This window comes from Pituophis catenifer, unplaced genomic scaffold (genome assembly GCF_029215685.1).
Source record: "Pituophis catenifer annectens isolate HBS135680 unplaced genomic scaffold, rPitCat1.0.hap2 SCAF_8, whole genome shotgun sequence".
NCBI classification, from domain to species: domain Eukaryota; kingdom Metazoa; phylum Chordata; class Lepidosauria; order Squamata; family Colubridae; genus Pituophis; species Pituophis catenifer.
Window position 1 is genome coordinate 64,249,850 of NW_027256888.1, and position 26,312 is coordinate 64,276,161.

The window sequence follows — 26,312 nt, forward strand, 5'->3', positions numbered from 1 at the left end:
GCCATTCAGTCTTGGAAGGGTTGAGTCTAAGCCTGTTCCTCCCCATCCAAACCCGCACCGCTTCCAGGCAGTGGGACATCACGGAAAGGGCATCCCTAGGGTGGTCAGGGGTGGAGATGTAAAGCTGGGTATCATCAGCATATTGATGATACCTCACCCCAAAACCACGGATGATCTCACCCAGCGGTTTCATATAGATATTAAAGAGCAGAGGAGAGAGAACCGAGCCCTGAGGCACCCCACAAGTGAGAGGCCTCTGGGAGGATCCCTGACCCCCCGCCCAAACAGACTGCAGACGGCCCGAGAGATAGGAGGAGAACCACTGTAAAACAGTGCCTCCTAACCCTATCCCCCTGAGCCGCTGCAGCAGGATACCATGGTCGATGGTATCGAATGCCGCTGAGAGGTCAAGAAGGACCAGGATGGAGGAGCAACCCCCATCCCTGGCCCGCCAGAGATCATTTACTAGGGCGACCAATGCCGTTTCCGTGCTGTGGCCACGCCTGAAACCAGATTGGTAAGGATCCAGGTAGTCAGTTTCCTCCAGGAATTGAGGGAATTGCTGTGCCACCACGGACTCAACAACCTTCGCTAAAAAGCGAAGGTTGGAGACTGGATGGTAGTTGTTAAGTACGTCAGGATCCAGGTTAGGCTTCTTAAGGAAAAGAAGGGAAAGACCCCTTCCTTTAGTGAAGCGTTGACAATAGCCTGGATCCAGTCTCCAGTCACCTTCCGGGCTGCCGAAACAAGCCAGGAGGGACAAGGGTCCAGTAAACATGTGGAAGACCCCAGCCTACCCATAATCCTGTCCACGTCATCCAATGAAACAGGCTCAAACTCAACCCAGATGTCTCCACCGAGACTAGGCCCTGTCACCTCAACGGACTCTGTCCAGTCGGAGTCCAACCCGGTCCGAATCTGAGTGATTTTATCTTGCAGAAACTGTGCAAAGTCCTCAGCACGGCCCTGTAAGGGGTCCTCCCTCGCTCCCTGATTAAGGAGGGAGCGGGTCACTCTAAACAGGGCTGCTGGGCGATTTTCTGCAGATGCAATGAGAGTGGCGAAATAGTTACGTTTCGCTACTTCCATCGCCACAAGATAAGACCTAATATGGGTTCTTAGTTGTGTTCGGTCGGACTCGGATCGGGAGGATCTCCAACCACCCTCCAGGCATCTTTTCCGACGCTTCATTTCCCTGAGCTCCGCGGTAAACCAAGGAGCCACCCGGGATCTGCATCGGATCAGAGGCTGCAAAGGCGCGATTCGATCCAGGGCCCCCACCGCAGCCTGTTCCCAGGCTGCGACAAGGGTCTCAGATGAATCGTGGGCTAAGGAGGCGGGAAATGACCCAAGCTCCATCAGGAAACTTTCGGGTTCCATCAGGCGCCTGGGGCGGAACCATCTTACTGGTTCCACACCCCTGCGACGGGGGATGGCGGAGGAAAAGTCGAGTCTAAGGAGGGAATGATCGGTCCATGACAGAGGGTCAATAGATAGAGTCCCCTCCCCACGATCATTTATCCACTGTCCAGAGAGAAAAATAAGGTCGAGTGTGTGTCCTCCAATATGAGTTGGGCCCTGTACAATCTGAGTCAGGTCCATGGCCGTCATGGAGGTCATGAACTCCCGCACCAACTCAGATGACTCACCAGCTGATGGCAGATTGAAATCTCCCACAACCAAAAGGTTGGGAGTTCCACCGTCAATTCGGCTAAGACATCTAGTAGTGCGGGCAGGGCTGAGGTCACGCAGCTGGGGGAGAGGTACGTGATCAACAGCCCAGACTGAACTCCAGGGTCCCATTTCAAAAGGAGGGATTCACACCCGCCAACCTGAGGAACAGTGACCTCCCTAGGCCTAAGACTTTCCTTAATAACTACCGCCACTCCTCCGCCCCTCCCCTGGAGTCGTGGCTGGTGTAGTATCCGGAAACCTGGGGGACACAAATCTACGAGAGGGACACTGCCCTCCGGCCCCAGCCAGGTCTCAGTGATACAAGCCAGGTCCGCGTCCTCCTCGTCTATAAGATCTTGGACGAGGAGTGTCTTGTTCACCACGGACCTGGCATTTAAGTACACCAGACGGAGTCCAGGGCTCCGCACTCTGTCGCCGTCGGGGAAGCAGGATGAGCTGAGGGGGCAGGAGGGCGCCACTGCTTGAACGAATATTCAATTTGAAGTTGAACAGAAGGGAAGAAGTAGAGCTGAAACAAAACTACAAGATGTCATTTTAATTCAGTCCCAATCTAATCTGAAGTAGAATGATAGAGACCCTAAAACATGCTTTTTCAATATTTTGAACAATTATTTTTAAAATTGCATTTTTATTACATAAGTGACATTGCTTGTTCAATTTTGAATAAATATCTCCAGACCTATATTAATTTTCCCGAGGTGCCATCAATAATCCAGTGAAGTTGGTACAATCACTCTTGCAGTTGGTGTATTATCAAGATAGGATGTAGCCTTTGCTGACCTGGCCAGTTTCAAAAAGCTACTTGAATGAGAGTCTACTTGGAAGTACAGGACTATAGACTAGGTCATGCTGGCTGGGAGCTGAAATCCTCAAATTTTAAAGTTGCCAAAGTTGGACACTCCTGGGCTAGGCTGAGGTTGAAAAATTTCATAGAGGGAACAACTGGTGAGCTATAATTCCAAGAAAATAATAAGATGAGCCCAACTTGATTGAGATTTTCCTTCTATTTGATGCATTGGAACTTTTTGTGGGGATTTCCCTAGCTAACAAAGTCTAGGCAGTTGCCATGTATACATTTTACTGTGAAAATAAATGGTATTATTTACATGTTTCCCCATGCTTAACTGAGTTTATTTTAGAGTGCAATATGAAATGTGGGGACAAGATTCCATAAGGTTAAAAAGGGACCCTGTAGGACTGGGCTCTCATGCTACGTACTTTGATAAGGCAGAAAAATAACTGCTTAAATGAGGGCAAATCTAAATGCAGAATTAAAGTTTAATGGGCCCACTATGGGCTCAGATAGCCCATAGCTCAGAAAATCGAAGAAAAGAATAAATCAATAGAACAAAAAAAGAAAAAAATGATTGGCAGATTTTTTTGATAGGCTGGGAGGAACAGCTAACAAAAACATGGGAAAAATAGAGTTTCTTCTTAGGAACGTTCTTCTCCGGAGACTCAGGGCGGCTTACAATGCATTAAGCAATAGCCTTCATACTTTCGTATATTTATACAAAGTCAGCTTATTGCCCCCACAAACTGGGTCCTCAATTTACCTACCTTAGAAAGGATGGAAGGCTGAGTCAACCTTGAGCCTGGTGAGATTCGAACTTAAAGTAATTGCAGACAGCTGGTGTTAATCACAAATGCTTTTTTTAGTCTGCTGAGCCACCAGGCCCTATCCCATATGTAGATAGTTTTGCAGTTTTTATCTTTTCAGAAAGAAAGACTGTAAGTAAAGTCTTAATAATTCTTTCTTTCTTTCTTTCTTTCTTTCTTTCTTTCTTTCTTTCTTTCTTTCTTTCTTTCTTTCTTTCTTTCTTTCTTTCTTTCGTTTGACAAACATGTACGAGATAACAGGAATAAGTATAAACATGGATATTAATACAGGAAATGGGGACAAATAAATGGGGACAGTAGGACAGGGACGGAAGGCATGCTGGTGCACTTATGCACGCCCCTTACAGACCTCTTAGGAATTCTTAGTAAGAAACATATAGATTCTCTCTCTCTATGCTGCCTTTCTGGTATTTGTCAGGAAGAGAAGATGTGCCTTGTTTTGCTGGTTTTGCAGTGAATAAGCAATGTAGCTTTAGCTTTTTAAGACTGTAAAATGCATAGCTGATTAGTGAGGCAAACTGGCAGTCATCATGGTTGATTTTCCAGGCATGACAATAACCTGTTAGATGAAAAGCAGCTGTTCATTTTACAATAGATATAAAATATTTAATTTTACTTTTGCTTTTTTATAAGATTTTTCTTGTATGATTGATGGTTGTATTTTTAACCATTCTGCTGTGCTTAGAACATATTGAGATAATAATTTAAACAGTTATAAACCTACTTGTTGCACAATGTTAATTGCAATATGACTACTATAAGAGTCACATTATCAGTTGATTTGTTAAAGCAGACATATCTTTTTTCATGGAGGCTTGAAAAAAGGAACTGTTTTAAAGAACAGAAGTACTGTGCTCACACTTGTGCAAGTGAGAATCCCTTCTTTCTCATGCTTTTTGTAGCATCTTCCATCTTGTTTTCTTACTCTCCTGTGCCATTGCTCACCACAAATAAAAAGGTATCCTTAAAATTTCAAGTAAACGACAATAAAAATATTCCAGTCCTTTAAAAAATAACAGTGAAGAGAGTCTCTGTGCATTTAAAACAAAATTATGTCTTTGCATATTTTGATGGAAGGTTTAGGTGCACTTAAAAATTTCATCGGCTCCTTGCAACTGATGATAGTTAATTTAAAATTATTATTGTCATTATTAATAGTAATGTTTCTGTGATGTTGATTAATATACTAATAGAATGATGAAAGCCTAGATGTTTTAATTTAATTAGAAATGATTAAATCTGAAATAAACAGGTTCATCCTTGATAATAAATTAACACTTCAATTGGAATCAAGCAAGAACTGTTCAATTAAAAAATGCTGAGTAAGGAAATACATTATTATTTTGCACTAAGAATATAAACATATATAATCATCTGTCTGCTTCCTAAAACTCTTAATATAAGAATTGAAAATTGTAGTGTAGAAAGAAATTAGCATAGCAGTAAGTGAATCCTAACTGCATTTAAGGCCCTTTTGCTGGAAATACAAAGCTATAGCCAGATCCATGATTTTGTGGCCAATATATAAGAATACTTTACTAAACTTAGCATATTCATATTATTTAAATCTTCAAAGGTCATCATCTGCTTTCTAGTTTATAGAGAGTGACAATATAACTCTCTCTTTAGTGTATGGAAAGGGTACTTTCACATTTGCAAGATTCTGTTAATGTAACTTACAATATAGATAGAGCTTTATCTGTATCCCTGGCTGTGCTTCTTGTCTGGACTAATTCGTAAGGCTAACATCAGTCTTGTCAGTCTCATAGTAACCCTCCCATCCCTCCGTTTTACTCTTCTGAAAACTAGAGAGAGTTGCTTTCATTTCCCCTCCTCTTTCAGGCTCCAGTTTTATTTATCAGGCCGTTGTCTAGGCTGCAGCTCTTCCTCTGGTCTCCCAAGGTCATTCCCACTTTCCATTCTGCTAAAAACTAAATAATAAAAGGGCTTGCCGAAGTGAGTATGCTGCCCAGAGATGTTATCATGATTCATATCACAATTCAAACGGAACAGCATGAATGTGGCAGTTCCTGCACTGTATCCTTTCCTAAACTTTAATTACAATATGCATGTTTTAAATTATCAAGTGCTTTTTTTTTTTAGCATTTTCTGTTAATTGTAGCTTTTCTACACTAACATAATTTGTGATGCCCATTTTATCTTATACTTTTTCTTAATTATAGGCTGTTCCACCTCCAGGTTCTTATGAGGTTCATAAATCATTTGAGAAATCACAGGGTAAGAGTGAATATATGGGTCCACGAACTGTGGTGGCTAGAAGAAGGCATGCATCTTTTCTCAGTGGAACGCTTAGGGAAAATGCATTAAAGATCAAGAACGAAATACCAGGTAAGTATATTACATAATTTTCAAATTGAACTATAACTACATATATTTTAATGATGATGTGTCATCTAAATACTTGTCTGCCTGTTTATCATCTATTATTAACTGCTTCGTAAGATGTCATATTGGCTGTCTTGCTTCTTAGCTGGTTAAAGAAATGTTAGGAAAGTTTAATTCCCCTCAGCAGAGGGTAGCACTTGGCTAAACTGACTGTACGTGGAAGCTAAAAAGGGACAAATACTGGTTAGGCCTTGATGACATTAGGCCCGGATTAGAGACCAGCCAATCAATTTTTGTTACAACCTGTGGATCTACAGTCATATCCGTAAAAAAGCAGACATGACCCGGATGCTGTTTATGGTTGTGTATGATGGTGTTCATTGATCCGAACCTATGGGACCAATGCTAGGATGATGATGAAGATGAAGATGAAGATGACTAGTTGGGCCCTGAATGGAAGACTTTCAAGTAATGTAAGGGTTATAGCCTAGGTCAGGAAGTTAAACAACTAGTAACTTTTTATTGTTGCCAAGAAAAATGCTTGAATATATCCAAGCTATCACTGGGACTTGACCTTGACTTGAATTTTATAGAATTATAGAATTTTAAGAATGTTATTTAAGTAGTGGGATGTCCCTGTCCCCCCCCCTTTTTTTTTTTCCCCTGATTGTTCAGATGAGATCAAGGCTTTTCCAGAAATGCTTACAGCTAATTTATTAGAGTAATATTGATAGAAGACTCAAACAAGTGAATGAAAAATGAGATAATTTTAGAATATTGGTTGCATTTATTTCTCAACAAGCTAATTTGAGATTCTGAGGCTAGTTCCTTATCTCAATCAAGACAATTTTGAGGCTCTGTGGTAAGTGACTTCTTAAGTAGTGCTTTAAATGATACGAAATGGGATTGATTTCCCTATGTTGCCAGATTATGGAATTTTTGCCCTGATTTCTGAATCCCAGTTGGTTATTCATGCATGCAGTCTGCCAGTCTTAAATGAGGCCTTGTTTAAAAACTGCCTCTGTTTAGTGACTGTTTGAAGTTACATTGGCACTAAAAGTAACTTATGACCACTCCTTACATCTATAACTGTTGCATCTTTACAGTCATATGATCAAAATTCAGGCATTTTACAACTGGTAGGGATTTGTGATAATCTCAACTGGCTTCTGACAAGCAGAGCCAATGGAGAAGCCGGCCGTAAAGGTTGCAGTCACAACAGCCAATTGTGATTCACTTAATGAAAAATTGGGCAGTGATCTATCTCTGTCACAATTGCATGATCTTTCACTTAGTGACCATGACACTTAGTGATGGAATTGCCAGTCCCAATTATGGTTGCTAGGCAAAAATACCTTGTATACTTGTCTGTCCTACAAAGTGACTGTTATAGTACTTTCTATGTTTCAGATGACTCCTATTTCTTCTTCCTTGATTACAGATAGTCCTCAAGTTACGACTACAATTGAGCCCACAATTTCTGTGCTAAGTGAAACATTTGTTAAGTGAATTTTGCCCCATTTTATGACCTTTCTTGCCACAGTTGTTCAGAGAATCACTGCAGTTGTTAAGTTAGTAACACAGTTGTTAATTGAATCTGACTTCCCCATTGAGTTTGCTTGTCAAAAGGTCGCAAAAGGTGATCACATGACCCTGGGACACTGCAGCCATCATAAATATGAGTCAGTTGCCCAGTGCCTAAATTTTGATCATATGATCATGGGTAAGCTACAATGGTTGTTAATATGAAAAATGGTCATGAGTTACTTTTTCAGTGCCATAGTAACTTTGAACGGTCACTAAATGAACTGTTGTAAGTCGAGGGCTACCTGTATTGGGTCTTTTGGTTTGCTTAAGATACTTTGAAAATATATTTTGATAAAAACTTCAATGTTCAAAACTTCAAAAACACATGGAAACGATCACAATTTCAACTGGGAAACGGTTAACATTTTAGTTCAAGTCAAATTATTAAATATTGTATAGCCAGCAATCCCCATTCTCCCTCCCACTGATGATGTTATCTAATTGCACAATTAGACTTAGAGTAACTTTATTGTCACTTTAAATGTATACTAATCGGCATACATTAAAATGAAACTTCGTTGCATACAGCTCTCAAAAGGTCACCACCTCCAATATACACTAAATAAACATGACAAAATAAATAAATAAATACAAAATTATGCATATAGCCACATATATTATATGAAACAAAGAAACAACACAGTCTAGTCCAGATGTATACATGTACATGGTGAGAAAAACGAATCTTGCGAGTTTACCAGACAACTGGCATAGGAAACAAAGCTGTTACAAAATCTGATAGTCCTGCTAGAAATACTTTGAAACCTACTCCCAGAGGGGAGCAACAGAAACAGACCGTAAAGTGGGTGTGTGGGGTCTCTAACAATGCTTTGAGCTCTAAGCACATAACGCTTATAAGCAGCATCCTGAATAACAGGAAGAGAGCTTCCTATAATCTTCTCGGCTGTCCTTACCACTCTCTGTATGGATCTTCTATCTGAGGCACTGCTGCCACCAAACCAAAATAACACATTTTCAAGATATGAATAAAACTCAGAGAATACTAAGAACTGAACAGTTAAACCCTGAGCTACGTATATATATTCTATTGGAACTCTAGCATTATGCATTGTTTCAGTTTCAGTTAGCTTTATTGATTAGCCTATAGGCCAGTGATTGCAAACTTTTTTGCCATCACGTGCCAAAAGTGCCCACACCCATAATGCAATGCCTACCCGCGAGCCCTGCTCTCCGACCGTGACCCCCACACACTCCCCCCGCTCCCCCACACATATGTGCATAACCCCTCTCCCACTGTGCATGCGCGGCGCACCCCGCCACCCATTTTGGGCCTGGCAAACCTCCCTGAAGCCTCCTGGGACCAAAAACGGGCTGTGGGGAAGGACAACCGCCAGAACCCGGAGTGTGTCAATGAAGTGCCCCCCCGCCCGCCACCAAGAACAAGCCAGCGCAGCCCCCTGCCCCTTCTGCCAAGGGAGTGCGCCCGCTTCCCGGCTGGCACGTCTCTTACCCTGGCACCGGACAGATGTTCCTTCGGCATGGACTCCGCTCCTGCGGCAGCACTACTTGTTCTTGGTGGCTGGCGAGGGTGGGGCGGCGGTTCTTCTCCAGAATCCTGGGCGCAAGTGGCAGGGTGAGAACCGCTGCGCAGCCCCAGGAAAGTAGCAGGGGCATTGCTGCTTGTTCTCGGTGGCTGGCAAGGGGGGGGCGGCAGTTCTCTTCCAGAATCCTGGGCGCAAGCAGCAGGGTACAACTGCTGCCCTCCCTCACCAGCCACCGAGAACAAGCAGCGATGCCCCTGCTACTTTCCTGGGCCTGTGCAGCAGATCTCACCCTGCCACTTGCACCCGGGATTCTGGAGGAGAACCGCTGCCCCCCCTCGCCAACCACAGAGAACAAGCAGCGATGCCCCTGCTACTTTCCTGGGGTTGCGGACCTGTGCAGTGGTTCTCACCCTGGCACCGGACTGATGTTCCTTCAGCATGGACTCCGTTCCCTTCCAGAATCCAGAATATTAATAAAACTGTAATAAAATAAAGAATGAAAACACAAAATGGAGCTCCATTAAATTTTGACTTAAATCTATTAAAGTAAACTTCTTTGAAGGCCAGTAATAATATGGCTGATAGTTTTCAGTTGGAAAAGAATAAATCACCAGCTATTATCACAAAATCTCTTGTAATGCAAGTTGAAACTCTTAAGTTTGATTTCATTTCCTTTCCCCCTTGATTTTATTTAACTATTTAGCTTTTCTATTAACTAATACTTAATTTAATGAATCAAATTACGTACTTTTAGTTTGATTCTTAAGACCTAATTCAAGGGTTGATCACTGTTGATTTGCAAGACAGTAAGATTAATAAATTTTGATTCCAAAAACCTAAATTCACAAACTTTTCACAGGATGAACTTGTTTGGTTCATTCTATTTAGCAGTCAGTAAAACGATAAGTAAAATATAGCACTATGAATATCATCAGAATACAGAATAACAGAGTTGGACGGGACCTTGGAGGTCTTCTAATTCAACTCTCTAATCGGGGAGGAAACCCTATATCATTAACTGATATACCTATCAAGAGTTGAGTTAATGTCCATGGGGCTTGTCTCACTATCACCACTAAGAATACTAAGAAACTGGAATCTAGTGATAGTTTTTGTCATATGTGACAAGATGAGAAGTTTCTCCATTGTGGGTGGAGACAGCAGCCAGTGTGGGTAATCCTCATCCAATCAGCCTGAAGGACTGGGTCTATCCAAAGTTTAAATCCCGCCCTTGTTGCCGGGTAGACCAGCTTTTGACTCAGTCCTTCAGTCAGGACTGGCGTGTGGTCTTTAGCTGTCTCTCTTTTAGCTGAATTTTAGCTGATTCTGATTGCTGTTGGATCTGTTTTGTTGGTGTGACTTCTCTGGACTATTCTGTGACTACGAATTTGGACATTCTTTTGGATTTTGGTGAATTTGGATTGTGCAGTGAGTGTTTCTTGTGACTGGGGGTTTCCCCTTTGCCTCAAGGTATTTCCTCTGCAAAGGGGGTGGGAAGCCTCTCTGGACTATTGATTTGACCCTTTCCTGCTTAAAGGGGGATCGTTGGGGGCCCTTTGGAACTCTGCCTGGCTCAATCAGCTCCAGCACCCTGGTCCTTCGATTTCGGCCGTTTTTCGCGCCGTTTGAATGGCGGCAGCCATTTTGTTTTCATCGGGGGTGCAGCTCGGCTTCGTTTTCTGACTGCCTGGCTCCATTTTGTTAATTGCTGCCTAGATCGCCCACCTCCTTGCCTCTAAAGACCGGATCCTGCCACAGTGACCTGCCTGTGTTCCCCTATAGCCTGCATGATCGCGCGGCCGCGCGGCGGGCCTCTCTATCACCACCTGTCAGCTGGGAGCAATATTTTTCACTTTTAAGGACTTAACTCTTCCCTGCCTTAAATCACTGGGAGAAACCTCTGAGGCCTGCTTTTAAATCGCTGGGAGAAGCCTTTAATTTAACGCTGTATATTTGGGCAAGCTAATCCAATTGGACCCTATCTAGCCTAATTCATTACTGACGGCCGCCATTTTGTTTTTCATATACTGACACAGCGGCCATTTTGTGGAGTTTCCGCGCTCCCCTTTCAATTGCTAGACTGAACTGTTGGGTGCTGAGGGTCCCTGTGGAGTTTCTGCGCTCCCCCATTGTCATTTGATCACCCTCGTTCTCTATTCTGGTCTAATTCACCATGCCCAAAGCAGCCTCCAAATCAAAGCACGGCAGCAAGGCCATAGCTTCCTTTACTGGCCAATCAGATGACCCATCTGTTACCCCTCCTGTGCCTGCCCAGGCCCCTATTGTGGCTCCAGCTCTGCCCCAGAGGCATTATACAGGGCATAAAAAACATGGCAGTACTTCCTCTAAAGTGGAAAAGCGCCGAGATAAAGTGCTTACTAAACTTTGTGATAAGGCATGTGCTGACCAGACTTCTTCCACGAGGGTGGCACCAGTGGCGGTGGCGGATATGGGGACTGACCAGGATGACCGTCCTGCGACTCCTGACCAGCTATCACTTCGAGATTGTCCGGTGGCAATTTCCACTTCTGGCCTGTGGGGTGCTGAATCTTCTACTTCGACCGTCGTTCCAGTTCCAACCACGACACAGGAAGCAACCATCACTGTGCCTGCTGCTTCTCCTGCCTTACCTGACATGTTATCTACTGACCTGTTGCAACAGCTCATTGAAGCTGCGGTGCAGAAATCCTTGGCTGCGAGATCCCTCCTTCCTAGCAGAGCCGGTTCGGTAAGGTCTGCCTCTCCTGAGCGACATCACTCTACAGAGCAGATGGCTTCCGGACAGCCTTCTTCTCCGCCTGTCTCTCAGGCCACTCAACCGTCTACCTTGTCCGACGTTGATGATGCTGAGGATTCCGGTTGGTCTGATGACGAGGATCTTCCGCCGGACCAACCAGTGGTGTCTGGCTTGTTCCCGCAGGCCTTATTTAAATCCTTGCTCTTTAAGGCCATTAACACGGCCCAGCTATCATCTCCGGTGGTCCAGCCCCCTGTTTCAGTTCCTCCAGGGACTCTAGATCCTTTGTTTGCAGAGCCGGCTAAACAGGTCACCACAATTCCTGCTCCGCCTTTAATTTTGGACATGGTCAAGCGGCAGTGGGCTTCTCCTGGCTTGGCTCCCCTGCCCTCGTCTATTGACAGAAAAAACTTTAACGTCGCTTCTGACCTGGACTCGCTATTGCAACTGCCTTCTGTAGATGCGCCCGTGGCTTCTCTCTTACCTAATGCTAATGTCCCTGGGGGCCCTGATGAAGGATTGCAGCCTGAGGAGCGTCGTTCTGACCTGGTCCTCCGGAGGGCCCATCAGGGGGCGGCATGGGCTATCAAGGCATCTTCTACGGCTTCATTCTTCAATCGTACCACCTAGCTGTGGCTCCGCCAGCTGCAGGAGAAGCTTTCTCCGGATGACGCGTGGATTAAGCAAGACCTCAATAAGATTATTGCAGCTGTCCAGTTCTCTGCAGATTCGACTTTGAGCGCCGCCCGTTTTGCAGCAAAGTCGTTGGCTTCTTCAGTGGCTGCTCGTCGTTTGGTCTGCTTCCGCCACTGGCAGGCGAATGCCAGGCATAAGTGGTGGTTGGCTGCTGTTCCGTTTGGAGGGGCCCGATTGTTTGGGGATGCCTTGGACCCCTTCTTGACCGAGACTCGTGACAAGAAGAAAGTTTTGGCTCCTGTTTTTCGTAGGGGGGATTCCCGTTATGTACCTTATCCTGCACGGCCTCAATCTCGGGCTTCTGATGGTGGGGGTCCTTCTACTTCTTCCGCCTTTTTCCCTCCTCCGCGGCCATTCCACAATTTTGGGAGGTCCCGGGGTTCCCAGGATAGGCTGTCCCGGGGAAAACCCTTCATGTCCAAACGGCCCTTTCGAGGGGAAGGAGGTCGTTCCTACCGGCGCCGTCACTAGTCGCATCTCTGACCCTCCCATTGGCGGCAGATTGGCCCTCTTCGCTGCCATTTGGGAGAAGTCTATTCCGGATGAATGGGTCCTGGCCACTTTAAGATCAGGGTTGGCCATTGAATTCCTTTCCCCTCCCCCGAGCACCTTTGTCTGCTGCCCAATTTCTTGTGACACTGAAAGGAGGGCTCTTATGGCCTCTGCTGTTCAGCATCTCCTTTCCATCAGGGCTATCCAACTGGTCCCTGCTGACGAAATTGGGACGGGATTCTATTCTCGAGTTTTTCTGGTGCCTAAATCCTCGGGGGGGGGGGGGGGTGGAGACCCATTCTGGACCTAAAACGGTTAAATCGGTACGTGGTGTATCGGAAATTTAAGATGCAGACTCTTAAATCTATTCTTGACGGTGTTAGGAGGGGCGATCTCCTTTCTTCTATCGATCTGACTGAGGCCTATTTACACATCCCCATTCTCCCTTCCCACAGACGTTATTTGCGGTTCTGTTATGGGGGGGTTCATTAACAGTCTCGGGCTTTGCCCTTCGGACTTTCGTCCGCCCCCCGCACCTTTACTAAGGTGTTGGCGGCTTTAGCCGCTTACCTCAGGCTCTCGTCGATCAGGCTCCTTTGTTATTTAGATGACATTTTAATTTTGTCGTCTTCCGCTCTCCAGGCTACCCGGGATATTCAGTTTACTCTTAGGACATTAGCTGCCCATGGTTTTTCCATTAACCTGGAAAAGAGCCATCTGATCCCTTCTACTTCCCTGGTTCATTTAGGGGCTCTAATTGACTCCTTACAAGGTAAAGTTTTTCTCTCCCCAGAGCGTCAGGTTAGCTTGCGGGAGTTAGTAGTTAAAGTCGAGGGATCTCGGAAGGTCTCCCCTTATATTTTTTCCCAACTCTTGGGGAAGATGATTTCTGCCATAGCCATTGTTTCTTGGGCGCAGCTCCACGCCCGGGAGTTCCAATGGTTTCTTTTACCTTTTCAGAAGGCAGGCAGAGGCACTTCTTCCAGTCAGATCCTGCTCCCTCCGGCAGTTCGCAGATCCCTTCGATGGTGGCGGTCCCCGGCCCTTTCGGCAGGTTTTCTCTTTCTTGAGCCCCAGAGAGTAGTGGTGACAACAGATGCCAGTCTCCGCGGCTGGGGAGCACATTGTCAGGGTCAGCTCTCCCAGGGTGTGTGGAACGAGATGGATGCTCGCCGTCCAATCAACTGGCTAGAGTTGCAAGCCATCTTCCTGGCCCTCAGGGCGTTTCGTCAACTTCTAGCCGGAGCCCATGTACTTGTCTTGACGGACAATGTAACAGCCAAGGCTCATTTGAACAAATTGGGGGGTACCAGGTCGAAGTCCCTATTGTCAGTGGCTTTGAAAGTCGGTCTCTGGGCGGAATGTCATCTCGGATCCCTTCGGGCGGAGCACATCTCGGGCATCGACAATATTCAGGTGGACTGGCTGAGCCGACAACAGCTGGACAATGCAGAATGGTGCCTCCACCCCCAAATCTTCCAGGCTCTGGCCCGTCGATTTGGGACCCCAGTCGTGGACCTATTCGCTACTCCTGCAAACGCACAGTTGCCTCGCTTTTTCACCCGGTTCCCAGCCCCTCAGGCGGAAGCTGTCGACGCCCTCCGAGTCCCCTGGCCCCAGGGTTTTCTATACGCCTTTCCTCCAACATCTCTACTCCCCAGAGTGATCCGCAAGCTCTTGGACGAACGGGCGGAGGTAATTCTTCTGGCTCCACACTGGCCTCGCAGAGCATGGTTTGCGGACTTGGTTTCCCTCTCTGTCGCTCCCTCCTGGTTCATCCCGATCACAACAGACACTCTGAGTCAAGGGGCAATGAACCACCCAGACCTCCCGTGGCTCAATCTGACTGCTTGGCGGTTGAGCAATTCTCTCTGAGCACGGCTAATATTCCGAACGATGTTATACATATAATTCAGGCCTCTCGTCGCCCTTCTACTAACAGAATCTATTCTGCCACCTAGCGGTCTTTCTGTTCTTGGTGTGACAGGAATGGCATACCTGTACTACAGCCTTCAATAGTGGACATTCTGGTGTTCCTACACCGAGGTTTTTCTGACGGCCTCTCTCCAAACACGCTAAGACGCCAAATTGCAGCCATCTCTTCGGTACTTACCTGCGGGTCCCTCTCGTCTTTGGCGCAGCATCCTCTAATTTGACATTTTCTTCGCGGGGCCACTAACTTGTTCCCTCCCGTTTTACACTGCTATCCCACTTGGGATCTACCTTTGGTCTTGGAGTCTCTCATGGGGCCGCCCTACGAACCCCTACGAACAGCGTCTCTGTGCTTGTTGTCGTGTAAAGTCGCCTTCTTGATGGCTATCACTTCGGCTCGTCGCATATCGGAAGTGGCTGCTCTCTCCACCAGGGCGGACCTTTGCGTGTTCCACTCGGATCGTGTCATCCTCCGTCTGGATCCAACCTTCCTGCCGAAAATCAACTCTGTCTTCCATCGGTCCCAAGAGCTCATCCTCCCGAATTTCTGCCCTCGTCCTTCTCACCCTCGCGAACGTCGTTGGCACACTCTGGATGTTCGCCGTGCCTTTCGCATCTATATTAAACGCACTGCATCCTTTCGACGTTCAGAAGCCTTGTTCGTCTCCTTCTTACCCGTTTCTTTGGGTCTCAAGGTATCTTCTTCAACTATCGGTCGCTGGATCCGGCAAACCATCGCCTCCACCTACGACTTCCACTCCCTGCCGCGACCGCCTCATGTGACTGCCCACTCTACACGCAGTGCAGCTACGTCGGCGGCCTGGGCTACGTAGGCCCCGTTGCTGGAGATTTGCCGTGCGGCCACATGGACATCTCCGGCTCCCTTTATTAAACACTATAAAATTGACTCATTTGCCTCTGCTGAGGCAGCGTTTGGTCGGCAGGTGTTGCAGAGGGTTGTTGCTGGGGAGGCTATTTCGGATCAGCCTGGGCCCTCTCGGGACAGTGAACTTGGGTATGTCCCACACTGGCTGCTGTCTCCACCCACAATGGAGAAGGGGCGTTGGTCCTACCTGATACGCTCCTTCTCGTTGGGTGGAGACAGCAGCCAGACCCTCCCGGTTTTTTTGTGCCAGGCTGGTCTCATTTTTCTCTCTCTAAATTTCTCTTATCTTGACCACACGCCGAGTCTTTCCTTAGTTTTTTGCCAAAAGCTGGTCTACCCGGCAACAAGGGCGGGATTTAAACTTTGAATAGACCCAGTCCTTCAGGCTGATTGGGTGAGGATTACCCACACTGGCTGCTGTCTCCACCCAACGAGAAGGAGCGTATCAGGTAGGACCAACGCCCCTTCTAAATATGAAGAGACATCAAATGCAGAAATGAGAACTATAAATGAGATTTCTTTGTATATTATTCCATAGTTTTACATATGAAAAATGATCCATTTGTTCAGCTTGTCCCCAGTAAAGGCCATGCAAATTGGAAATTATGGGAGTTAAAATACAACATAATGCAATTTATGCCTTATAGTGAGCATTTATTTACAAAACCAATAACCTTATCTTACCATTGAAGTACTGCTGCATCTTGGCTGTGCTACTGTAGAAAAGTCTTTTTGAAGGGTAACCTTGCAACCTGCTCTAGGGAAGAAATATGCCAGATTGTTTAAGTAAATCATTGTAGAGAGCCTAATCTTTTACCCCAAGACATAAATCTACCACTTTGCATTGTTACATTAGAAAACACACACATCTTAATGCATCAGTGGCAATCACTGTTCTGAGACTGAGGTGATAGGATTCATTGTAGACACAGTTTGTCCCAACAAATAAAAGCCTTTGGTACAATGGAAAGATCTTGTGTTTCCTAAAGAATTTCTGGATCTGAGTAAGCATTTTGTTGGTATGAGACTCTTGTATATAGAAATAAAATTAAAATATAGCAATGGATCAGCAAATGTTCATTTTTATTTCAGTAAAATTACTGCCAATATAAAATATAAAGCTACTTTATGATTTTAAGTACTATCTTAAAATATTCAACATTATTATGTATAATATTTGCTTTAAATGTTGCTATAATGAAAGAATAGAGGGGTGTGTGTGTGTGTGAGAGAGAGAGAGAGAGAGAGAGGGAAAGAGAGGAATGCTGCCAACTCTGCTTTATCAGTTAACATTGTGTGTTTGGTCTCATCTATTATTATTTCGGTTACATTGTATTTGGTAGATGATATAAGCTTTGCTTAGTGCAATTTTTATGTGATTGATGTTTAACACTTAATTAGTAATAATGTGAAACAATGTACAGCTATTCATTCATTGCGTTGAATCTAAGAGCTACTGTTCGAATCATTGCTAAAACTCATTATGTTCCATGGCACATTCACACAGGAAATTACTTGAAATAACAAATAAATTTTATTTTATTTTCAAAATTAATCGGACAGATCATATAAAGGTAGTTGTGTCCACTTTTTCCTGTCTCTTTTAACATAACAGTTATTTTGCTGTGGAAACTAATTATATCTTCTATTTAGTTTTTGGCTTGTAACATTGTATTCCAAAATAGCTGAAAGAATTTAAAGCTTTTAAACTGTACTCTTAGGCTGGATGGGATGGGTAGATGTAACCAAGATGAAGTGGTCCTCCAGATTAACCTGGTCCTGTGCCTTATAGATCTTTATAGGTCAATACCAAAACCTTGAACTAAACCTAAGAATATACTGGCAACCATTGCAGCTCATGTCGCTCAAGTATAATGTGTTCTAATGAAAGAGTGTGCATAATAGCATATAACCATCAAATATTGTGCCCACATGTGCTTCATATTACTATTCCTCATAAGGAGACTACAGGATAGAGATCTTGTGTGGGTTTGAACTCTGAGAGATGAAGGGATCAGTCATCAAGCTCACAACCACAGTGGAGCCTTTTAAAAGATACTGAATTTGCTAACCTCAGTTTCTAACCATTTTAGGAAATTGCTTATTTAACCATCTTAAAAGCTATTAGAGATATTTGGAACAACAAGTTTAAAAGGCTACCTAGTGAGCCCATTTTTATTTCTGAACAAAAGAAAATTAACTATAAGTTTAAGAACTTGGAAAAAATTGAAATAAAAGGCAAAAAATTAAGTAAGATTTTGAAGTAAGAATGCAAGAATCAAGACAAATTTGGAACATTAAAACTTTTACAATAAGATTTTGGAACTTAGTATTTGGAAATTATTATATAAAATAAACAGCATTTTATAGGAAACAATTTTTGTCCACTATAAGTCAAAACAGAGATTAAAGATACAAAGAAGCTTTTGTGATGAGACAAAGAATTGAGAGATCAAATGCTATGACAATATTTGAATGAATTAAAGATTTTCAGAAGTAAAAGAAAGGAATATAAAGTTGGTTTATTTGATCAAGGTTAAAATAAGATATGTTTTTATAAAGTGTTTATAAACCCTTTATGGATTTTTTAGAGATACCAGGATTGAAAAGTTAGTATTTTACAGATTTCCATACATATAAGGGATGCATATGGAAGAAGAGATATCTATTTATAATTTAATAGGGGTGGAGTGCTACCAAACTTGTTTAGACTTGTGAGGAAGATTGGAAATCACTTCTTTATATGTTTTTTTTCTTTATCTCACTTTTTTCTTTTCTTTTTTCTTTTCTTTCTTCTTTACAATCTTCTCTTTTTACTTTCCTTTCTATCATAGTTTATAGCGTCCCGATATAGTCAGCAGGTGCCATCGCTGACTATTGGGGGTGAATCTTTGCCCCCCACAGAGAGGGCTCGCAATCTGGGTGTCCTCCTGGATGCACGGCTGTCTTTAGAAGAGCATATGACGGCCGTGGCCAGGGGGGCCTTTTATCAGGTTCGCCTGATTCGCCAGTTGCAGCCCTTTCTGGACCGGGATGCCTTGCACACGGTCACTCACGCCCTTGTCACCTCCCGGCTGGACTATTATAATGCTGTCTACATGGGGCTCGCCTTGAAGAGCACTCAGAGGCTCCAACTGGTCCAGAATGCGGCCGCGCAGGTGGTTATGGGCGCAACTCGTTGTGCCCACGTGATACCCCTCCTGCGCGAGCTGCACTGGCTCCCAGTGGTCTTCCGGGTGCGATTCAAGGTGTTGGTCACCACCTTTAAAGCGTTCCATGGCATAGGACCCGAGTACCTTCAAGACCGACTTCTGCCACCAATAGCCTCCCACCGGCCAGTTCGCTCCCACAGAGAGGGTCTCCTCAGGGTGCCATTGGCCAAGTTATGTCGGCTGGCGACACCCAGGGGGAGGGCCTTCTCTGTGGGAGCCCCATCCCTGTGGAAAGAACTGCCCCCGGAAATACGTAAGATCTCCGACCTCCGGGTATTTCGCTGTGCACTGAAGACCCTGATGTTCCGCCAGGCCAGGCTATCAACATAATAATTTTAAATTGGGGTATTTTAAATTTCTGGGGTTTTAAATTGAGCCAAATTTATTTAATAATTTTAAATTTTTAATTGATGTTTGTCTTGTGTTTTTAAATAGGCTGTATACTGCCCTGAATCCTTCGGGAGAAGGGCGGTATAGAAATAAAATTATACTTATACTTATAGTTTACTTTATATTAGTTTTATTACTGTAATTAAAATATTCATTTTAAAAAAATGGAAGTGTGACAGCAACATCCGGAAGAAGGAGTATGAGAAGCAGGAGAAGTACCAGGACCTGAAGGAGGATGTGGAAAGTAAAGGCCAAAGTGGTCCCTTTGGGACATTGACTCTTAAACTGGGAGTTTTCTGTTCAAAAACTTGCAATGGTAGGAACAGCTAAGCTACTATGCAAATTCCCAGGCCTCTTGTAGAGGATTGAGAAAGACATACCACCCGTAAGTGTCTGAAGAAAATTTTTTTTTTTTTAAAAAAAAATAAGATGGAGATTTTAGATGGCTATTAAAGTAGTAATTATTAGATGCAATATAACATAAAAAGAGCCGAGGTGGCGCAGTGGTTAGACTGCAGTACTGCAGCTACTTCAGCTGACTGCTAGTTCAGCAGATCAGCAGATCAAACCTCACGGGCTCAGCCTTCCATCCTTCCAAGGTGGGTAAAATGAGGACCCAGATTGTTGGGGGCAATATGCTATTTAGTATACTGTCTTTGGTGTAAGCCTCCCAGAGTCCTTGGACAGTGGGCGGCATAGAAATACGAATAATAAATCAATCAATAAATAAATAAACATGGAGAATTGCTGGTGTTGAATGGAGTTCAATTTGAATTGAGCAGCATTATATCATAGCTAATATGATTACAAAAAAAGATGTTATCAATAACTTCATTATGCTATTGCAAAATAATAGCTTTTACACTAGTTCTCAAAACACTACCTGGTTTTGGTCTATGCTTGTAATAAGTGGTCAGTATTTTAATGTCTTGTGCCATGAAAGTACGATATTGTTGGATTTTCTCCTTGCCTAAAACTTGGACTTTAGCATCATGTCTCACCACCATAGATGGTGCTTTTTTTTAATTTCTGATCCTGCAGAATCTGAGCCCATGAACATGCCATAGAATTGAAAGACGCAGGATGACAGACTAAACATCTGGATTATTTTTTCATGGGAGAAATGCAATGATACATAAATTGACTTCTCTTCTTCTAAAGCAAATTTAAGCAAATAAAGCTCTTTTTTTAAAGCAAACCACTGTGAGGTTTTTGCATGAAATGGATTCGCAACTATTGTTCACTAAAATGCTAATCTTGCCTGTATATGAGAGATATCATCAAATTCAGAATAAAACGTCCTATAATACATTGAACAGAGTTTTTGTTTGTTTTGGTTATGTTTCAGATAATAATTCCCTGGTTATTGGTAATAAGTATGCCTTTCTCTTTTTCACTGCATTTTGTTTGGAAATGAAATATTATCTAAAGGGACCTCTATAGTGGATCCCAGTGCTTCCTTAGACTACTGTATCATAACTCTTAAAATTGTAAGTGGAGGCTTGAAAATCTCCAGATACTTGTTAGTTGAAGTAGCATGATCTGAAGGCTCCTGAGGTATTCAAATTGATCTGTGTAGAAACAACTGCCAGAGAAAGCAATTATGGCTTGTTCCTAGCGAACGTTTGAAAATGTTGGCACAGTGCTTTATGCAGTCTTTCTTACATTTCTTTTAGCACAGAAGAAGTTGGGAGAGATGTTTTAAAAATGTGTGCTGAATTCTCTTGAGACAGCAACAGACCGCTTAATATTTTGGACTGTAGTAGTATTAATGAAGAACTCCTGTCAACTGCCTTGTTTAAAATGCTCGTGAACCACATTTAATATGAATACAGATGCCCCTTTCTCTTCCTCTCATGAGAGAACTTCAAATGTTAATACAGTGTGGAAATAGTAAGAAACAGAGAAATAGGAATATCAGATGCAGAATAGGAATATGCTATATAAGAATTCTTTTTTCCTTTAATGCATATAGATTAAGTTAATAATAAGAGTTGCTTTTTTCCAAGCTTTCCATACATGATACATTTTTTTAGTTTGAATAATCAGAGCAACGGAGTCTCTTAAGTACAAAAATTACGTTGTAAATTGAGATTTACAATGTTCCCCAATTTTTTCATTGTTCGTTCCTTTTTTGTGAAATTCTAGATAACCTTCAAGTTCATTTTAATTACCTTACATTTAAAATTACTTTCCTATGATCATAGTTAGAGTGTTAAAGATAGGCATAAATCAGAATAGCCCTAGATCAGGGGTCTCAAACTTGCGGCCTGTGAGCCAGATGCGTCACACATTGGCCATACCCATCCCCGGTTTACCGAAGGGGAAAAAAGTTGTGATACATCATGTGACGACAACGTGAGTTTGACACCCCTGCCCTGATCATTTCAACCTTGCACCTAGACCAGCAGCCTCTAATCTTCTACTCTTACATCTACTGTAGAATAGGAGACTAGATGTTTTTATGATGTCTTCAGAAGACCACAATACGTCTTCTGCAATCATCACTCAGAGAGTTTCCTTAGCTATTATAGTTAGTAGATAGATTTGACTTGTTCCCAAATTGATTAATTGACCACATGACTGCATGCATTTAATTAATGCATGCTTTAGTTCTCATAATTTCTCTTCCTGAGAAGACCAAAATAATAGACAATAAATTAGAATGAAATTCAGATAGTCATAATGTGTATAAGCTTCTAGTACACTTTTGAAATGTTTGCTGAAAACATTGGTGTTTTCATCAGAAAAGAACGAAAAGATTCTATATTTTGAAGTTTTTCTTTACTTGTTTAGTTGTCTAGGGAACTGATTTTCCTGGTAGGAGAGAATCAACACCACTAATTTTCCATTGTATGGCATTCCATGGTTTCCCTTTTATGAGCTCAATAATTTTGCATAATTGGACTAATATTTGTTCTTTCTGATGTTTTTTTGTGGACTTGGCTAAACCTTTCAAAGGAAAAATAAAGACATTTTACTTATTATTCAGCTATGTATATAAGACCGTTGAGGTGTAGGAAACCTGACAAAGAACAAATTGCAACCTAACATTTTACATACTGCAGATAGTATTAGCAAAGGCCATGGAGACAATCATATTCAGGCTCAGCTACAGAAAAAAATTAAGGACTTTGCAGTTGGGTAATTACTATCACAAGAAAGATGGGCATTGAGGAAGGATTGAATTAAGTAAGAGTATTTAGAAGCAGCGAATTATAAGCGTAATTACCAAAGGTGAAGGCCATTTAAGAAAATACATTGATCTATAAGAAGTATTTAATATTTAAAAGCACAGAAATGAAGTTATAATATCAAACATGTCTCTTCCCTTGTTCTCATCAAAGGATTGATAATATAGTTGTTCTGATTCTGAGTAATATGGTGAATATATGTAACTGTAGATGTCTGGGTCTTGGGATACTTGTGGTTGTTTCACATATGGCAAAGTTTCTTACTGAAACATTGTTTCCATGGATGAAGCTTCATATGCATACCATCCTAAGTTTATGCTTATAGCTTCCAATACAGACAAGGACAGGTTGATAACTTGCTGGTGCATGGAAATATGACTGTTTAAATAATTATTTTAAATAATACAATCCTATATTCCACCATCTGCATTTATAATATTTGAAAGAGGATGTAACATATATACAGAAGTTATTTATAGAATACAATCATATAAACCTTTCTAATTTTATCAAGTTATTGTCCTCATGTGTTTGGGCACATGGATATTTCCTTTATTTTTCCCAAAACACCAATCTCCTGAGGTGTTTTTGGTCAAAAGAGAAGGCCCAAAGTTGTCCAGAATTTTCATGGCTGAGTGTTAGTCCTAGCCCAACATTTTAATTAATACAGTATTTTGGGTGTCAAGGAAGAGTTCTAAGGCAATTATAAAGTCACATAATGCAATATATGGTGCTCATATTTAGAGTTTTAGGCCAGTCAAACTTGCTTTGGTTAATGTGATACTATCCTGCAAAAATCTCAATAGATATTCAAAGAAGGTTAGAACTCATTATGCTGTTGAGAGTCTTTTTTGGTATCCCTTAGATTTGCTTTTCCTAAAGTTTTTTTTTTTTTTTGTAGTTCTGCAATATCTGTGTTTCCTTGTGTATGCTGAAATATCCCCCTTTCTCAATATGTAATGCTGTATGTAATGGCAACTTGTCTCTAATAATTCAATATCAGAGTCTGCTACTATAGCATGAATGTTATTTTGGTAAAATAACCAGCCTTTTTGTGGAATTTAGGTCGTGCTTGTCTTTAAATTATGGAGTAATAGTTTTGTCCTGCTGCTGTTATACAATTTTACCTATCAAAATACAGTACATGCTATATCAATTTCAGTTTTTCTTTGAAGTTCTTTGTTTGAAACATTTATTGTCACAGATAGTCCTTTTCTATGACCATTGGCAATCGGTTGTTTTTATGCAGCCTGATTAAAATAATATTTTTTTTCAAAGTTATCTTACAAATGAGATCAGAATACACTTGCACTACTGGTTCAAATAAGGAACACCAGTGGAAGGTGTAGTTGTATTAATAATTAGTAGATTTCTCTATACCAGAGAAAAGCAGGGGGCATTCTGTGTTGGAATTTTAAATGAAACATCAAAGCTAGTAAAACAAAGAACCCAAGAATACTTCTGAAAACATAAAGATCCACTATTCAATCAGACTTTTCACAATATGAACTTAATAAAACCAATTAAAAAAGAGAAGAAATTTTGCTATGAAATCTTACAGTTTTAGAATTTTATACATTGTAATAATTGCCCTTTCAAAATTTGAATATGATATTATAATTTTACAGCAATGTACAGCTTCTGATTTTTTTTAATCTATAGAAAGAGATCTTATGAATTCTTAGAGTAATATATTGTCTTCTTGTCATATATGACCCACAGCAGTGGTGGGTTGCTTCCGGTTCTGTCCGGTTCTTGAGAACTGATAGTAAAAGCGGTGGGAGGCTCCGCCCACCCGCCCGGATGTCATAAGGTACGATATGCGCATGCACAGAAACATGTGTGCGCTCCCATTGCGAACCGGTAGTAAAGGTTAGTAGAACCCATCCCTGTGCAAAGATCTCTGTTTTTTAATGTGGTATATTGGAATGGTCAATTGCTCATGACAGAAAATGTTAACTTTGGGATATTGGAAATAGCTAGTTTTTGTCCTAATTTCCACATATTTTCTACTCAATGATTTTATTCCTCCAAAGTTGTACTTCCTTTGATGATCAAAACAGAATTTGCATTTTTGTGACTGAGGTATTCTGAACTAGAACACATGGATCTGAAAGATTAACAATGCAATTTTCTATTATACATAAATTATTTTATTATTACGATCTCACCTTTTAAATATATAATTCAAGGCGGTGAATGGTGTTTAAGACTTTCATTCTAGTTTAGAATGCATATGCTGATTTCACACAATACTATGTTTTGAAAGAGATTTCATTAATGTTTTCCATTGATAACTTATTCCTTCTTTTATGCATCTTCCCTCATACTAATAATGATAGGTTATTTGCATATAAATAGACTTCAGTATTTGCTGAAGCAAAGATCTAATATGTTTTTCTGTTCTATGGCCATTGTTAAATAAGTGGAGATATTGCAATAATCAGCAGTATACATTGTAGTAATTTTGTTGGTCAAATTGTTTGGAGTTCATCAAAGGTCTTTGAGAGTTTTGAACACCACGGAGGGTTTAAATCTCAATTAAAGGAATAGAACCGTGAAAATATCTCTTTTGGTTCCTATGGAGATGTTTTTATACTAATCTTGATAGGAAAAAAATCTTGAAACTTTAATATGAGCTATTGAAAATGTTGATTATGACTCTCAAGGAATCAGTTCTTAATTAGTTTTTTTTTTTGCTCTTTTCCCTCCTGTGTTGCTTTGCCTTCTAGTATCATATTAGGATTTTCAGAATTTAAATGTCAACAATACTGTGAGAATATTCATTAATAAATGTAGAGAAATACATCCACTCATGCAACAAGGTCTTCTTGTCACAATTTGTTCAGTGGAAAAATCAATCTTAGGAGATCGTGAAATAATTAGTATGAAGCTTATAATCAAAACAGGATTTTAACTTTTTTTTTTCTGAATTGAACCTCAGCCATTCCAATTTTGTATGAGGAAAAAGTGTTTCAGAGTTGACAGATCTATAAAACAATAAGTTGATCTGGTTCCTCTTTTGTGCAAATTTCCTCCCTCCCTTTCTGATAAGCATGCATTTGCATTTTCACTCACAAAATTGTGCATGAATGAATGATGAGAGGGAAACTTTGATGCTGTTTCTTATTTAGGAATTTGTTTTATGTTTCAAATATACAGCTTTGGAGCAAACAGAGTGACGAAAAACTCTCTTGATGAATTCCAAGTCTCATTCGCTTTCTGCAAATGATAGATAATGGTGCAGCTGAACAATAATTTCATAGACTATTAAAAGTTATTACTATAATATAAAATAATAATTATCACCTCATTGGTATGTATGAACATATGTGTACATTCTTCTGACCAGTAGATGTCACTCATTGTAAAGTGAATGAAGTTTCAGCTTTCATGGGAAATATTAACAATCACTACATGAATGAAATCACTTGAATGAAAGTTTTTGAAAACTGTGGCATTTCTCTTGGATTTTGAATTTATGTTCATACATACAGTACAATATGTACTATTTTATAGAGCTTTTATTTAATTACTTACTAGATATATTTTTATACCATTCAATCACAAAGAATCCGGGAAATTTTCAAGGACAGTATATGCCACAGAACATAAATACCATTTTACCCATCAGTAAAAATGAACATCCTACTAACCTAAAACAAATAGCCTCAAATAAATTCCAATGAAGATAAAAGTCAGGACATGTGCTTGCTTTCTAGAATAGAATTTTTTGTACAGCTTTACATAAAACAAGGCCGATGGTTAGAAGAACCTTAGCGGTAAGGGGCTATCATTGAGGAAGTCTGCCACGAGACCTACAATGCTTTAACTTCATGGTTGGGGCGCCAAACCATCACTTCTTGAGATGATAACTGAAGATAGGTGGGTTTTAGATAAAGAAGACAGTCCTGAGAGTAAGTGATGCTGAGCCATACAGGATTTTATTATGGTTGTAAGTCATGATAGTCATAAAGCGGGTCACCATTTAGACCCAATTTTACAAACTTTTCCGATTTA

General features: G+C 41.6%; 1 protein-coding gene across 1 annotated transcript in view; it reads left to right on the forward strand.

Annotated features, from left to right (window-relative positions):
- STPG2 (sperm tail PG-rich repeat containing 2) overlaps window positions 1-26,312 on the forward strand; it is a 196,667-nt gene that overhangs the window by 71,002 nt on the left and 99,353 nt on the right. The window contains exon 11 of the mRNA XM_070949093.1: window positions 5,499-5,664. Coding sequence (XP_070805194.1) covers window positions 5,499-5,664 — 166 coding nt within the window. The remainder of the gene's footprint in view (window positions 1-5,498; window positions 5,665-26,312) is intronic.